The 17,948-nt window shown below is 40.8% G+C and overlaps 1 protein-coding gene across 1 annotated transcript in view; it reads left to right on the forward strand.

The window, feature by feature from the left end:
* The first annotated feature begins 2,994 nt into the window (after positions 1-2,994).
* Positions 2,995-17,948, forward strand: part of LOC308399156 (protein NLRC3-like) — a 22,462-nt gene continuing 7,508 nt past the window's right edge. The window contains exons 1-5 of the mRNA XM_080886189.1: positions 2,995-4,977; positions 5,129-6,926; positions 8,119-8,292; positions 8,469-8,642; positions 13,958-14,131. Coding sequence (XP_080742315.1) covers positions 4,692-4,977; positions 5,129-6,926; positions 8,119-8,292; positions 8,469-8,642; positions 13,958-14,131 — 2,606 coding nt within the window. The 5' untranslated portion in view covers positions 2,995-4,691. The remainder of the gene's footprint in view (positions 4,978-5,128; positions 6,927-8,118; positions 8,293-8,468; positions 8,643-13,957; positions 14,132-17,948) is intronic.

Raw genomic sequence — 17,948 nt, forward strand, 5'->3', positions numbered from 1 at the left:
ACAGCCCCCACCCACCAGTCGTGCAGCTTATTTTATCTTGTCAGCGTGAGCCCCACCTAAAGGGGACAGAGGGATTAGTGAGTTGCATTAGTGGGGCAGGAGAGAGTGAAGCAGGGGAGCCAATGTCACTGCGATACGACTCCTCAACACCATCCAGCCTGCCCCACCACTCATAATGAGTCCTGCTGTGCTCTGTAGCAATGATGCATTTTATGTGTGTGTGCCAGGTTAGTGCTGTGGATTCAAAGGAGCACAGTTCCACTAAACAGGAGATCAGGATAAACCCCAGTAACCAACCCTGCCCCCGCCATCACATATTCTCAATCCCAACAGAGGCCAGCCCCACAATGACATGCCACACGTGATACACAGCCAACATTACTGTTATAATTACATGTTTCCTTTATTACTTTCCTTTCAACCTCTTTATTTTGCAACAAAGAGGAAATGCCTCCAACATGCACAAACATTTGAGCCACAACATGCAGTTAATGTGCACAAATGTCTTTGATATGCTGCTCAGTGATGGTGGTGACTGTCAGAGCAGAGCTACTGAGAATCAATAAGTAATATCAATGATGGGATCAGAATCACTAAATTCTTCTCATCCCTGTCAGTATCATACATGTGCTGTATAATGTGATAAATGTAGAGGTGCTGGCTGTTCTCTCACTCTGCTGTTTAGCTGTAAAGGACGCCTCCCTGCCTTTGTCTCATTCATGACCTTTAATAGTCTCTTCTAACATGCAGAGATCTGTATGATCTGTTTCATAGAGTCTAACCAGCCTGTACAGGTAACAACAACAGTCACTGCATCACTGACACACAAACGTCATCTCTGTCAATAACAACATTCATACATGGAATAAAAACACATCAGTGGATCATTGCTGGAGCTGATGTTTGTGCTCCTGGTGCAAAGGCTCTCAGTTTCCTCCTTGAAATAACATCAGTGGTGGGTCAGCGACATGCTTTCTTTCCCTCTCAGGTTTAAATATCTGGGACTCTCCACCGTTTGGTTTTAGAGCTGAAGAAGCTTCTCTGATGAAACGTCTTCCAGAAACTTAAAGACGTCTCTTTTCTCTCCAAGCTCCTTAGATCACATGACCTGGATGACTGAACCTACAGACATATTGACCTGGTTTCATGGTCACATGACAGGTCAGAGGTCAGCGACTGTAACTCAGTTCCTCCTGTTAATGTGAACTCACTGAGTGTTTGTGGTTTACCTCTCAGACTGACTGAAGATGATGATGGAGGAAGAGGAGGACAGAGCAGAGTCTGCAGGGTCCAGCTGTCCGTCTGTGAGGAGTGACTGGTCCAAAGGTCATAATCCAGACTTCAGTGGTGAACCTGGAGCAACGAGGTCAGAGAGCTGAACTCACTGAGTAACAGAAATAATTCTGCACTGACATTATAATCAGTGTTGACTCTGGTTGATTGTCTGACTGTGTTTGTGAGCTGAGAGGAAATGAAAATGAGTTTGTAACAAATATCAGTTTTGTCCAGTTTTCCTGTAAAAAGCTGAACTCTAATCTAAGAGGATGTTACTGACAGGAAACAGCTGCATTATCTGCAGTCTGTGTGATCACAGCTGCTTCAATCATGTTTGTGTCTGCAGAGGTCAGAGGTCACAGTCTGCAGGGTCCAGCTGTCCGTCTGTGAGGAGTGACCGGTCCAAAGGTCACCCTCCACTCTTCAGTGGTGACCCTGGAGCAACGAGGTCAGAGAGCTGTGATGACTCCTTTACATGTTTGTGTTTCCTGGATAAATATGACCTGAAACATCCTCAGATTGTTACAAAGATTCATTAAAAAGAAAACAATGAAAGAGAAAAGATCCAAATGTTCGACTTGGTCATTTGCTGTTTGAGGACAGTGATGCTCATATCTGTGGGGAAAGTGTGACCTGAGTGGGTTCATGTTTGTCTTTAAAGAACAGAGCTGCTCTGATTCTCTTTGTGTCTGATCTGTTAAACAGTCTGAGAGGTCACACAGAGACCCAGCAGCTAAAGCCTGGATCATACTGGCTGCTGTTACTCCATCAGGACAACACTGAACCACAGTGGTGTGGATGTAGTGGATAAATCCCACCATACTGATGCTCAGAGTTAACCACAGGGAACAAAACCAGATGTTACCTTCAGATTGTGACCTTTGGAGTGGACGATGCAGATTTCAATAGAGAATAAATGTTGTTGTTTTTCAGCTGTGAAGAAAGAATCTAATTTTCTGAACTTAAGAATTTATGATGCTGGAAACAACATGGAGACTATAACACAACATTTCCACTGTGTTCATAGAATGAATGTAAAACTGTCAGACATTCATTAAATATGCAAAATGTCTACAGAAGCATCAGAGGGTCAGACGTGAAGCACTCAGTGATTTTGATCAAATGACTCATCAGTTATTGATCTGTACTACACTGATCTACCACGTTAGTAAAGCTGGTGTTCTGGTGGTGGAGGGAGACTCGGATCATGTTCTGGTTTTGGAGCAGTGATCTGCTGATGGTTCAGTTTGATGAGCTTCTTCAAAATCATCCCTGACATCACCACTGAAAGGACGTCCATGAAAACAGACTGAAAATTACTGATATGTTCACAATCTGAGAGTTTAAAACTTGACAGACTTGATTCAGATGAAGTTATTTGAGCAGAAACTCCTGGATCTTTATCCTGTGTTGATCTAATCCTTCATGGTTCCTCCACAGAGTGGACCAGCAGAGCTCAGAGGTTCCCAGTGGTCAGTCTGCCCAGCAGCATCAAACACAGCTGGACTCCATATTTATGGTCTGTACATGTACAACAACTACTTTATTATTAATAATAATGCATTTATTTATAGGTCCCTTTCAGAACACCAAGGACTCTGTGGACTAAATGACCAAAAGAAACAAACTTTGAAATCAGACGGTGCAAATGTGATCACAGGGAAACGTTTTAAACATCGAGGCTTTAAACAGAAACCAAAGTGAAACAGTTTGTAGTCGAGATCAGTGGGGATGAAGCTGAATAACTGTTTCTTCAATAACTTTGATCTCTTAAAAAAGAAAAACCAGCTGAAAGTCTGGCTGCTCTTATGAAAAGTACAGAGAAATTATGGGTCGCTCAACACTTGTGCACAATATAAGAGTTTAAATAAATCAAAAGAATAACTCAAAGTCCTACAATCATACTGATAAAGTCATCTACAGCTAACTATCCAAGTGGATTTGTTTAAGACAGCTCCATCTGCTGGTGGCCCTCTGCAGGTGCATGAAAGGGGCGTGTTTATAGTGAAAGTAGTAGAGAAAGTAAACCCCACGGGAAGGAGGAGGACTCTCAGCAGCTTCCAGCTCATATTCAGACATTTGACTTCTCACTGAAAGCAGCAAGTTTGAGTGTCTGTACCTTAGTTAGAAGAGATAACATGTCAGTAGTAATTAGAGTTGATTGAGCAATGCTGTCCTTGTAATGTAGTTTATGATTTTTATGGACAAGTCCAGTTTTTCTGTAGAGCCTCTCAAGTTGGTGACAGCAGCAGTGGAAGTTCACGTGTAAACCAGAGCAGCAAATCAGGTCCAAATGTGTTGTTCACAGTGAGTGGGATCATCATTGGCTGCTATGTTAACCTCCTGCAGCAGGATGTCTTTGGTCAGAGAATGGATAGATCACTAAGTCATTGTTGAGTTTAGGGAGACAGTAGACAGTTGGAGGAGGTTCAGCCAGTTGACACACAGTAGATAAAATAACTGAAGGCAGGAGCAGACACCTGTATGACTTTCCACCTCTCACATAGATTATTTCCCTGGGCAGCGCCACAGGGCTGGTAGATGTAAACAAAGCTGGAGGAGAGGATTTATTCATCTGAGAAAAGTCACAGAGTTGTGTCTTGATGCTCAATCATCCAGGTACGTAAATCCCAAAAAGCTTGATTCTGTTCATCTGGATGTTTTCAGTGGGAGAAACGTTTCATCATCATCAGGTGACTTCTTCAGTCTCAGCTGACTGCAGGTTTCAATCTCATAAACAGGACATTTGTATGACTGAAACCAGCCCACTGAAGGAACAATGGGCTGGGAGGTCAGTTCATTGATCATTGGTACGCATATTGTCAGGACCATTGATCAATGGTTGTTGATCAATGGTCATGAGTCCAGTTCACAGAGAGCTGGGGAATGGCTGCAATCACAGCATGTAAGATGGTGACAGTTGTACCCTTAGGCCCCTCCTCCATTCAGAGATGGTCTTTCCTTTTCACATAAATGGCCTCCTTGACTCCGCCCTCAAACCAGCGTTCACATTTACTCAGGACCTTCTTGATGTGAAGTTCTTCTGCTTCGCTGGCTGCTGTGTCTGTGGGGATGGTGTTTGTTCTGTGTTGTAGCGTCCTGATGACGCCCAGTTTGTGCCCCAGTGGATGATGAGAGTCAAACCTTAAATACTGATCTGTATGCGTAAACAGAGTGAACCTTTAAGACCAGTTGTCTGTACGATCAACTCAGTCACCTGAAACATCTCCAAGTTTCTGGCTTTGATCATCAACCTGTTGGTAGTTCAGCTCTGAACACCAGTGAAATGTTTCTCCCACTGAAATCGCTGCATTCATATGAACAGCATCAACGTTTTGGGATCATGGAGTTGTGGACAAAGTCTCAGTTAATCAGATAAAGTCAAACCTATAATTGGTAAAGAGTTCGTGGATGATATGCCCCTTGATCGTAAAGAAGTGGATGTTGTGTGGACTAAAGTTCAGAGTGGTGGGTCATTCATAAATATTCTGTTCCAGCTGCTGGAGGACAACATCATCACTTTTGTGAAGAACGAGCTGAAGAAGATCCAGAAGGCTCTGAATCCAAATAAGCCCCAGTGCTTGGAGTTTCAGAGGGAGGATGATGAGCAGAGGAGAAACAGCAGAGAGGCATTTGTGAAGATCACAGTGGACTTCCTGAGGAGAATGAAGCAGGAGGAGCTGGCTGACCGTCTGCAGAGACGTAAGAGGATTTATCTAAAGATTTAAGCTGCTGGATAAATGAGAGACTTGTGACACCAGTGTGTTCAGTCATTTCTCAGTGGGTCAGAAATTGTCATCAGCATTTTGTAAAATATGATTGTTAAAGTTGTATTTTTATTATTATTATTCAGAACTTCCAGCTGCTGTTTGTCATCGTAACCTTAAATCCACCCTGAAGAAGAAGTTCCAGTGTGTGTTTGAGGGCATCGCTAAAGCAGGAAACCCAACCCTCCTGAATCAGATCTACACAGAGCTCTACATCACAGAGGGAGGGACTGCAGAGGTCAATGATGAACATGAGGTCAGACAGATTGAAACAGCATCCAGGAAACCAGACAGACCAGAAACAACCATCAGACAAGAAGACATCTTTAAAGCCTCACCTGGAAGAGTTGAACCAATCAGAACAGTGCTGACAAAGGGAGTGGCTGGCATTGGGAAAACAGTCTTAACACAGAAATACAGCCTGGACTGGGCTGAAGACAAAGCCAACCAGGACATCCAGTTCATATTTCCATTCACTTTCAGAGAGCTGAATGTGCTGAAAGAGGAAAAGTTCAGCTTGGTGGGACTTGTTCATCACTTCTTTACTGAAACCAAAGAAGCAGGAATCTGCAGCTTTGAAGACTTCCAGGTTGTGTTCATCTTTGATGGTCTGGATGAGTGTCGACTTCCTCTGGACTTCCACAAAACTACAATCCTAACTGACCCTAGAAAGTCCACCTCAGTGGATGTGCTGCTGATAAACCTCATCAGGGGGAAACTGCTTCCCTCTGCTCGCCTCTGGATAACCACACGACCTGCAGCAGCCAATCAGATCCCTCCTGACTGTGTCGGCATGGTGACAGAGGTCAGAGGGTTCACTGACCCACAGAAGGAGGAGTACTTCAGGAAGAGATTCAGAGATAAGAAGCAGGCCAGCAGGATCATCTCCCACATCAAGACATCACGAAGCCTCCACATCATGTGCCACATCCCAGTCTTCTGCTGGATCACTGCTACAGTTCTGGAGGATGTGCTGGAAACCAGAGAGGGAGGACAGCTGCCCAAGACCCTGACTGAGATGTACATCCACTTCCTGGTGGTTCAGGCCAAAGTGAAGAAGGTCAAGTATGATGGAGGAGCTGAGACAGATCCACACTGGAGTCCTGAGAGCAGGAAGATGATGGAGTCTCTGGGAAAACTGGCTTTTGATCAGCTGCAGAAAGGAAACCTGATCTTCTATGAATCAGACCTGACAGAGTGTGGCATCGATATCAGAGCAGCCTCAGTGTACTCAGGAGTGTTCACACAGATCTTTAAAGAGGAGAGAGGACTGTACCAGGACAAGGTGTTCTGCTTCATCCATCTGAGTGTTCAGGAGTTTCTGGCTGCTCTTCATGTCCATCTGACCTTCATCAACTCTGGACTCAATCTGCTGGAACAACAACAAACAACCTCCCAGAAGTCTGAAACAGGAGATTCTGCAAAGAAACACTTCTACCAGAGTGCTGTGAACAAGGCCTTACAGAGTCCAAATGGACACCTGGACTTGTTCCTCCGCTTCCTCCTGGGTCTTTCACTGCAGACCAATCAGACTCTCCTACGAGCCCTGATGACACAAACAGGAAGTAACTCACAGACCAATCAGGAAACAGTCCAGTACATCAAGGAGAAGCTCAGTGAGAATCTGTCTGCAGAGAAAAGCATCAATCTGATCCACTGTCTGAATGAACTGAATGATCGTTCTCTAGTGGAGGAGATCCAACAGTCCCTGAGATCAGGAAGTCTCTCCACAGATGAACTGTCTCCTGCTCAGTGGTCAGCTCTGGTCTTCATCTTACTGTCATCAGAAGAAGATCTGGATGAGTTTGACTTCAAGAAATACTCTGCTTCAGAGGAGGCTCTTCTGAGAATGCTGCCAGTGGTCAAAGCCTCCAACAAAGCTCTGTGAGTAAACATGTTGTCATCGCTTCATTGTTAAAATCATGGGAAATAAATCAGAAATGCTGAGTTCAAAGAGCACTGTAACATTTTTTTAAAATAGTAAATTAAATGATCATCAGTCACTCGGTAAATATATGGTAGTTTTAATGTTTCACTCCAGCATTTCTAAAACACACTTTGTTCTGTAACTCTTATCAAAGGACAATCCAGACCCAGCCTATAAGAACATGAGCTCTGATGCTTCAGCCCCTCTGACAGGTTTATTATCCTCAGCTTGTTCATTTGTCTCCAACTCCAGGAGTTTGGTTGTTTTATTCTAAAGCACAAACTTCACCTGCCAGACTTCACCTACATCTTTTTCTGATGTTCATAATTTAAGATCAAGTTTGTATCTCACTTTCAGTGCACACCCTCCCTTTTTAAATATAAATCTCTGCTGTGCTGTCATGTTTTCATCCTGTATGGAGGGAGAAACTCGGTCTTCATTACTGAAATTGCCTCTAAGGTCGTGTTTCTTGTCAGTAACCATATGTAACTGTAAGGCTTCCATAACCAGTGTTATCACAGAATTACAGTGGGTTGTCTCTGGGTCCTCTACAGTTTCCTCCCACTGTCCACAGACATGCAGTTAGGTTACCTGGTGATCTAAACTTCATGCAGGTGTGAGTGAGAGTGGTTGTCTGTCCCTCTGTGGGCTTAGTGGAAGAGACTGGATGGATCTCTGCTTTGTCTTTGATATATGCTGACAGCAAACATTCTCCATGAAGTCTGCATTTCAGCTCATCTCCTTTATACACACCTTTAACAGGAAGAGTTTTATACAGCTAGTGTTTAAAATCAAGTGTTATTCACAATACACAGGTAATGAGCATGATTATTGAATTACTAAAATTTTCTAAAATAATTGTTTTAGTTAATATTGTATGACAGTGTACACAGAATTATTAGCTCAGTAGGCAGAGTGGTCGCCCCATGATCATAAGGTCAGGGGTCGAATCCACCGAATAGTTACCTTGTGGTACCCCTGAGCAAGGTACCATCAAGGTACCAATCATGTGCACTGGACTGGTAGCACTCATAGTCTCATAGGTTTAAATACATTTTTTTAAAAAAGGGTTCAACATATAAACAAATTTAATTTGATCACATATATTGTTTGTTTTTTTTTGTTTTTGTTTTTTCCTTTCTCTCACAGACTGAGCAGCTGTAACGTCTCAGAGGAAGGCTGTGAAAATTTGTTGTCAGTGGTCAGCTCCCAGTCCTGTAGTCTGAGAGAGCTGGACCTGAGTACCAAGAGCCTGAAGGCTTCAGCAGTAAAGCTTCTGTCTGCTGGACTACAACGTTTAAACTGTAAACTGAATACTCTGAGGTCAGATCAGAAAACATTTAGTTTTTAGAATTATTAATTAAAGTTCATACATATGATGTTGTATCTTAGTATGTTTATGTTTCCTTTAAAAATAGAAAGTCAACATTTAATGTTGTGAAATGTATTAACAAACTCTACATGAGTACTTGTTTTATAGATTGTCTTTTATTTTTCAGACTGAGTGGCTGTAACCTGTCAGAGAGAAGCTGTGAAGCTCTGTCCTCAGTCCTCAGCTCCCAGTCCTCCAGTCTGAGAGAGCTGGACCTGAGTAACTCTGACCTGCAGGATTCAGGAGTGAAGCTTCTGTCCGCTGGACTAAAGAGTTCACAGTGTGCAGTGGAAACTCTCAGGTCAGGATTCAAACTTTTCCACAGATGATCATTTGAAATGTGATTTATATTATTGTATAAACAGGTAACTTTTACAGCTGTCAAGTGAACTTTTATTTACATTTGAGTGGATAATTGGACTCTGAATTACTAAAAGTTGTTATAGTCATGTCTCTGTTTATTTAAAAAAATACTTCATGCACTGCCTAATTTAAAGATTTAGGCTCCTTTGGGCCCATAATATATATATTTGATTTCTTTGTGAATGAAATTAGGAGGATATTGGCGACTGCTGATTGGCTCGCTGTTTGTTTTTTATTCACAGTACTTAATTTTAAAGGCTGATTTCTCAAAATGAGATGTTTATCTTTTCTTCTACAACACGTGGAGCCACCAAATCTTCTTGCTTGATTTATTCATTACAGTTTGATTTAAAGAATATTAGACTCGTAACATAATAAATATATTTATTTCACTTCTTCTTGAGAGAAAGAAAGGGATGACTGGGTGAGCTCCAGTGGTTCATCCCAGCAGAGAGAGCGGCACACTGGGCTGCAAATGATCACAGTAGTAATGGCCATAGTTTGATAAAACAGGCAGTCTTACCCTGTAGATAATACAGGGTTCTGGTGCCGATGTGGGGGAGGGGAGTCGCCCGGTACTAACTACATACTACTAACTACCTCATCCAGATGTCTTCCCTACTAAACCTGATAAGAAGTAACTGCAGTAGCCTTATAGGTCAAATCAGTTTCACCTGTTAAAGTTAGCTCCACTATTAATTAGGGGTGGGGGAAAAAATCGATACTGTGTAGTATCGTGATATTTTGTTTGCTAATAATGTATCGATACAGGGACAGCAGAAATCGATATTTTGTTACAAACAATTTTTTCTCTGAAGTCAACATGCTCTGGAGTCAGAGCATGTTGACTTCAGAGCATGTTGATCCTTTTTCTGAGCAACAATCCTGACATTCCTTCACTGTCCAAATGTGTTTAACTTTTTTTTTGGCAGCAATAAACATGACAGTTTACTTATTTTAATTTAAGACATGTTTAATTTTAATTAAGTTTGAAACTTTTTTATTTAATGTAAAATTATATTTTTTTTAAAATTTACTTTCAAATTCTTCAGTTGCTGAAGGGGCTGCATAGTTTTCATAAATTGCATAGTTCAGAATAGCTATAATTGTACCAGATGGTTGCATTCAGTTAAGTTGGACTAGACTGTAATACAAACCGTTCAGTTTGTCAACAATAAAACTGACTGAAATGAGAGAAAGACTGAGTGTGAGACTTTGATATTAGATAAAATGAATATTGATAAAGTTTACCTTTATGTGCAGAATTTAAATATCGCAAAATATTTTAAAAAATCGCAATAATATCGTATCGTGCGTTAAGTATTGTGATAATATCGTATCGCGAGTTGTATGGTGATTCCCACCTCTACTATTAATGGTGTCACTTGTTATTTCTGGGATGAGTTTAGTAGCCTGAACAGCTGCTTAAAGGAAAGTAATTAAATAATAAAAATAACCTAAGTCCGGGGGAACCTGCAAGAGCTGTTTGCACAAAGAATAATGCTCAGACTTTGAGGTTTTATCGTTTTACACAAGGTTTAAAAATGAATGTCCACAATTGAATTGCAGAAATTGTTATTGAGCTAATACTGATGTAGTTGTTATCTTTGGTAAGGAGAGGTTGGAGGAAGGATGAGCACAGTCAGGCCTAAAGATGCTCTTAATAATAATAATGGATTGCATTTATATAGCGCTTTTCGAGACCCTCAAAGACCCTTTACAATCCCACTACAGGGAGTGCAGAATTATTAGGCAAGTTGTATTTTTGAGGAATAATTTTATTATTGAACAACAACCATGTTCTCAATGAACCCAAAAAACTCATTAATATCAAAGCTGAATGTTTTTGGAAGTAGTTTTTAGTTTGTTTTTAGTTTTAGCTATTTTAGGGGGATATCTGTGTGTGCAGGTGACTATTACTGTGCAGAATTATTAGGCAACTTAACAAAAAACAAATATATACCCATTTCATTTATTTATTTTTACCAGTGACACCAATATAACATCTCCACATTCACAAATATACATTTCTGACATTCAAAAACAAAACAAAAACAAATCAGCGACCAATATAGCCACCTTTCTTTGCAAGGACACTCAAAAGCCTGCCATCCATGGATTCTGTCAGTGTTTTGATCTGTTCACCATCAACATTGCGTGCAGCAGCAACCACAGCCTCCCAGACACTGTTCAGAGAGGTGTACTGTTTTCCCTCCTTGTAAATCTCACATTTGATGATGGACCACAGGTTCTCAATGGGGTTCAGATCAGGTGAACAAGGAGGCCATGTCATTAGTTTTTCTTCTTTTATACCCTTTCTTGCAGCCACGCTGTGGAGTACTTGGACGCGTGTGATGGAGCATTGTCCTGCATGAAAATCATGTTTTTCTTGAAGGATGCAGACTTCTTCCTGTACCACTGCTTGAAGAAGGTGTCTTCCAGAAACTGGCAGTAGGACTGGGAGTTGAGCTTGACTCCATCCTCAACCCGAATAGGCCCCACAAGCTCATCTTTGACGATACCAGCCCAAACCAGTACTCCACCTCCACCTTGCTGGCGTCTGAGTGGGACTGGAGCTCTCTGCCCTTTACCAATCCAGCCACGGGCCCATCCATCTGGCCCATCAAGACTCACTCTCATTTCATCAGTCCATAAAACCTTAGAAAAACCAGTCTTGAGATATTTCTTGGCCCAATCTTGACGTTTCAGCTTGTGTGTCTTGTTCAGTGGTGGTCGTCTTTCAGCCTTTCTTACCTTGGCCATGTCTCTGAGTATTGCACACCTTGTGCTTTTGGGCACTCCAGTGATGTTGCAGCTCTGAAATATGGCCAAACTGGTGGCAAGTGGCATCTTGGCAGCTGCACGCTTGACTTTTCTCAGTTCATGGGCAGTTATTTTGCGCCTTGGTTTTTCCACACGCTTCTTGCGACCCTGTTGACTATTTTGAATGAAACGCTTGATTGTTCGATGATCACGCTTCAGAAGCTTTGCAATTTTGAGACTGCTGCATCCCTCTGCAAGATATCTCACTATTTTTGACTTTTCTGAGCCTGTCAAGTCCTTCTTTTGACCCATTTTGCCAAAGGAAAGGACGTTACCTAATAATTATGCACACCTGATATAGGGTGTTGATGTCATTAGACCACACCCCTTCTCATTACAGAGATGCACATCACCTAATATGCTTAATTGGTAGTAGGCTTTCGAGCCTATACAGCTTGGAGTAAGACAACATGCATGAAGAGGATGATGTGGACAAAATACTCATTTGCCTAATAATTCTGCACTCCCTGTATTCATTCACTCTCACATTCACACACTGGTGGAGGTAAGCTACAGTTGTAGTGGTAGGTTAGGTTTTGCCCAAGGACAAAATGACCAAGACAGAGAGAGCTGGCTCATCAGACAGACAAGCTCATCTTGTAACCTACTGGTTCGCTGGTCAGCACACCAGCTGACTAGCGAACCGGCTAACTAGCACACCAGCTAACTAGCACACCGGCTAAATAGCAAATCAGCTAACTAGCAGACCAGCTAACGGCAGCCACAAGCTGAAGGACGATTAAATGTAGTGGAGATATCAGAGATGACACTGGTGTGTCCGATTCACTCTTTAGCACTCTGGTCACTCCGGTGTGTCAGCCAGAACACCACTGAAGGCCAAATGATCCCAGCATGTGGAATAAAGAGCTTAAGGTTTGGTTTGAGACACTTTATTCTTTCACTGATTGATTCTTGCGGCTGTGATCATGTGTGTGGTTTCTTACAAAAAGGAAGTACACAATACAAATACATGACAAATAAGATGAATAGATAAGATACATATCCAGTTATATGTACGTACATCAGTATAGCTAATATAGCCATATATAAGGACAAAGATCACAGTACTATAATGCAGTAATGTTAAACACAAAGGTGTATATCTACATAAATCTGTCCTATCAGTGATCAGGGTACTGTAGTATACTTCCACTACATAAACTATAGAAACTAAACGACATTAGTGTGACTTTAAGTTACCATCAGTACAGACGAACTGATGGTAGTTGTACAAAATAAAGGCATTGCAATTATTGTGAAGGGCTTCCGGTTAAACTAAGATCAGCTGATTACCTCATAACAAATTGTTTGCTATAGAACGCAGCTCCCACTCTTCATTAATATCATGTACTGTAACTCCCAAGTAACCATGGTTACCCAGCCACGCCCAGTAGTCTCCAGAGAGACCAACAGCTGGTGCACGTTGTAACGCCGTGGCTTTCATAGTCTCTCCTTTTTCTACAGCTCATGTGTTCTTCTTGTGATGGTGCGTCTTGAGGGAGGCTCATACATGCCGTCATTTGTTGATCCTAAGAACGTTCCTCAGACCGACTTCTTCAACAACACTAATCGGCCTGCAGTTTGTAGCTACTCACTTCACTGTGGTGTTTGTTAGCTTGTCTTTCTTTGGTTTTATCCTGACTCCTCCCACAAGCTGATCCTACGTAGTCTGCCCAAGCCTCCCACCTCTGTTTGTTTGGGTGGTTTGTTTGCTGCCATCAACAGCGTGTAATGCATTTAAGTGATACTTCAGACATGAAGTACTGCGACAATAAAAAACTCAACTTTGCTTAAAAATAACTTTAGTTGTATCAACACTGCCCTCTGGAATAATTAGACTTTGGTGACAAACTGATGTGATCTCCATGTTTCCTTTGTTGGACTGTGGGCGAGTGTCAGAACTGAATGTACTGAGTAACATGTGGAGTTTAAATATGTGTCAGTTCCAGTTTTAGAGCTCTAAAGTGCAGCTGTCATGTTAGGAATATGTTAGGAATAGACAGGAACACTGAGCACACTGAGGTCAAATCTTTATTTATCCAGTTCATCTGTAGGCTGAGCTCAGTCCATCCATTTAGTGAAATGATGTTTAAAGGTCTCCTTGTTCTGTGAGCGTGCACAGATCCTGAAGCAGAAAGCCTGGGTTAACAGAGAAATGATCATCACTGTGATGATGCTCACCATCTCTGACTGGGATTTGAGGTTTTGTCAAAGCAGCAAAGAAAGCCTGGCTATGTTGGACTGGGTGTGGAAGCAGCTCCCAGTTTGAGTTCAGGGGACAGACACCCTCTCTACTTTGACGATCAGCTTCAAACTTTCCTTTTTGATAAAACTTATAGTTAGAGCTGGATCAGGTGACCCTGAACCATCATTTAGTTATGCTGCTATAGAGATGGATAACAGATGGATTGTTGTTTTGTGTGTCTGCAGTCTGTCAGGCTGTCTGATCACAGAGGAAGGCTGTACTTCTCTGGCCTCAGCTCTGACCTCCAACCCCTCCCATCTGAGAGAGCTGGACCTGAGCTACAATCATCCAGGTGACTCAGGAATGAAGCTTCTGTCGGCTGGACTGAAGGATCCAGGCTGGAGACTGGACACTCTCAGGTATGGAGAGAATGTCTGATATAGGAGGAAGAGCTGGAATCATTTCCTGTGTCTTTCACTCACTTCCTGTTTGTTTCCTGCAGATGAGACATGAACAATCACACATGCAGGAATATTTTCAGGGACAGACACACTAGTCTAGCTGGATAGTACATGGATATTTATGTAGGGGGTCTTCAAGGAGTCTGTTTGCAGGAACATTAATGATAACTGATAAGTCATGTTGAGAGTTTCATTAAAAGTAGACTTACAGTTAGGTAATATTTGGACAGAGACAACATTTTGTAACTTTAGATACAAGTATCAGCCATGTGTGTGTTTCCCATGCTGTATGTCCACAGTCACAGTGACAGTCAGTGACACTGACAGAAGGATGAAACAAGGCTGTGAATCATTTCAGTCTGTGTGTGTGACAAAGAGGCAGACAGGAGCAGCTAACATTTGGAAATGGAAGCTTACTGGAAACACTACATTCACGGCTGAATTCACAATAGATTTGTTCTCAAGTGCACATTTAGCAGCTAATGCTAATACTGTTTTCCCTTTGCTTTCTACAGCAGCTATTGCTAAGTAGGCCACTTTGCTCCGCTAAGGATTTGTGTGACCATGATGGAGACTCTGATAAGCTAATGCTGCTAAGCTAATGCTGTTTATGGGCCCTGTTAGAATCAATATTTCATTCTCATTCTGTTGTTTGAGAACAATATTAACGTTTCACATCATTATAACACAAGAGAAAAGGGTATTGGCATTAGCTACTAGTGCTTATTCACCTCAAATTACCTTTAGCTGCTAATGGCAGCCTACTTAGCATTAACTCCTCACTAATATAATGCTAATTTACATCAAATTAGCATTAACTGCTCATATTGTTATAAGGAAAGAGAAAACGGTATTAGCATTTGCTGCTAATAATTATTCACCCCTAATTAGAATAAGCCGCTAAAAGCAGCCAACTTAGCATTAATTCCTCACTTTGTTGTTACCCAACGGAAAAGAGTATTAGTATTAGCTACTATCATTTTTAAATAAGTAAGAGAAAACAGTATTAGCAGTAGCGCATAATGCTAATTCACGTCAACGTAGTATTAGTTAATAATGGCAGCCTACTTAGCATTAACTGCTCACTAATATAATGCTAATTCGCATCAAATTAGCATTAGCTGCTCAAGTTGTTATAAGGAAAAAGAGAAAACGGTATTAGTATTAGCTGCTAATAATTATTCACCCCTAATTAGAGTTAGCCCCTAATGGCAGTCTACTTAGCATTAACTCCTGACATTGTTATAATGCAGGGGAAAAGAGTTACCATTATCGGATAATGCTAATTCTCATCAAATTAGCATTAGTTAATAACGGTAGACTTCATATCATTAGCTGCTGTCATTCTTACAAAGCAAACAGTATGAGCATTAGCTGTTAATCCTTTTTCATCTAAAATTAGAATTAGCCACTAATGGCGTATTGTTAAAAAGTAAGAAAAAACATTGTTAGCATAAGCGGATAATGCTAATTCATCTCAAATTAGTATTAGCTAATAATGGCACCTGCTTAGCATTAGCTGGTCACATTGTTATAAGGCAAGAAAATATGGTATTAGCATTAGCTGCCAATTTCTATTTACCTCAAATTAGCATTAGCCACTAATGGTAGCCTATAGCAAAAACTTCTTAATGCTAAATGAAGTTAATTAATGCTAAGTAGGTTTAACTGAAATTAAAGTAGTGTTAGCATTAGCTGCTGATATTGTTAAAAGGTAAGATAAAACATTGCTAGCAGCAGCGGATAATGCTAACACACATAATAATTAGCATTACCTAATAATGGCAGCCTTCTTAGCATTAGCTGCTCATATTGTTATAATGCAAGGGAAAAGAGTTGGCAAAAACAGTGTTAGCATTAGTGGATAATGCTAATTCACCTAAATTAGCATTAGCTAATAATGGCTACGTACTTAGCATTACCTACTAATATTGATATAAAGCAAGAAAATATGGTATTAGCATTAGCTTCTAATGCTTTCTCATCTAAAATTAGAATTAGCCACTAATGGCATCCTATTTAGCATTAACTCTTCACATCGCAAGGGAAAAATTAGAATTCAATTAAAAAAAAAAGTGTTCACATTAGCTACTTGTATTGTTAAAAAGTAAGAAAAAACATTGTTAGCATAAGGGGATAATGCTAATTCACCTCAAATTAGTATTAGCTAATAACGGCAACCTACATAGCATTAGCTGGTCACATTGTTATAAAGCAAGAAAATATGGTATTAGCATTATCTGCCAATTCCTATTCACCTAAAATTAGCATTACCTGCTAATGGCAGTCTACTTAGCATTAACTCCTCACTAATGTGATGCTAATTCACATTAAATTAGCTTTAGCATTAGCTGCTAGCATCAGCCTACCTAGCACTAGCTGCTCACATTGTTAAAAGGGAAGAGAATACGATATTAGCATTAGCTGGTAATATTTATTCACCCCTAATTAGAATTAGCCACTAATGGCAGCATACTTAGCGTTAACTCCTCACATCGTTGTAATGCAAATGAGGCTAACTTGCATTAAATTAGACTGCTGTTATTAGCTAATGCTATTTAGCAGTAGCTGCTCACATTGTTATAAAGCAAAGGAAAACGATATGAGCATTAGGTTCTAATGCGTATTTGCCTTAAATTAGACGTAGGTGCTAATGGCAGCCTACTTAGCATTAGCAGCTCAGATGTTATAATGCTAGGAAAAAGAGTGTTAGCATTAGCCGTTCACATTGTTATAAAGTTAAGGGAAATAGTGTTAGCATTAGCTACTCACATTTTTAAAAAAAGTAAGTGTTAGCATTAGTGCATAATGCTAATTCATGTCAAATTAGCATTAGTTAATAACGGCAGCCTATTTAGCATTAGCAGATAATGTTGACCTTGGCCCACTGGAAAAGTTCAGAACTAAAGATTTAGGAGTGTTTCTCGATAGCTCTTTCTCGTTTGAGAAACAAATGAATTCTGTTATTAAAACCAGCTGTAAGGTTTATATTGTTGATTGTCATTTATGCTTAGAAATATTTACTCATATATGCTTAGAGTTGTATAATCGATTGCATAATGATAGAGGTTTGATCCTGAGTAGTCTGTAAAGACTCTGTGTGCCTTCCAGAGTGCTCTGGCATGCACACACCACTTGGGGCCATGAGAGAGGTCGTACCCTCTCTTACTGATTTATGGTGTAGGACAGGGGTCTCAAACTCAATTTAGCTGGGGGCCGCTGCAGGCAGAGTCTGGGTGAGGCTGGGCCGCATTAGGTTTTCCACAAGAAAGGCATGGTTAAAAAATTCCAATCTTCTCAAATCTCTTTATTTTTATTTTTTAACACAAAATATGAAAAATAAATAAACAAATTAAGAATTAATAAGAAAATAAATCAATCTGTAATACATAAATAAAATAATAATAAGATGTTTTTAGTCAGTGAACTTGTGTGTTTCTTTCAGTCTTCTATATCTGCTGTATTTAGATTGAAATGTCTGTATTAACAGTTCTATAACCTTCTTCTGAACATGAATGGAACACTGTAGAAAATGAACTGTTCTTCTGAACATGGCTTCTCTTGCCTACTCCTTGTTGCTAGAGACCTGGCAGCGTTTCCTCTCGCATAGCCGAGCCAGATTTGGCCTGAGGGAGGAAGCAGTTGCGACCCTCAGTATGTCTTGAAGATGATCATCCGTAAGTCTGGACCTGTACTTGGACTTATTGAAGTTCAAAGTGGAGAAGAGCTTTTGGCACAAGTATGTGCTACCAAAAAGGCACATGGTCCGCTTGAA

Source organism: Rhamphochromis sp. 'chilingali', assembly GCF_963969265.1.
Source record: "Rhamphochromis sp. 'chilingali' genome assembly, chromosome: 1".
In the NCBI taxonomy this organism is placed as follows: domain Eukaryota; kingdom Metazoa; phylum Chordata; class Actinopteri; order Cichliformes; family Cichlidae; genus Rhamphochromis; species Rhamphochromis sp. 'chilingali'.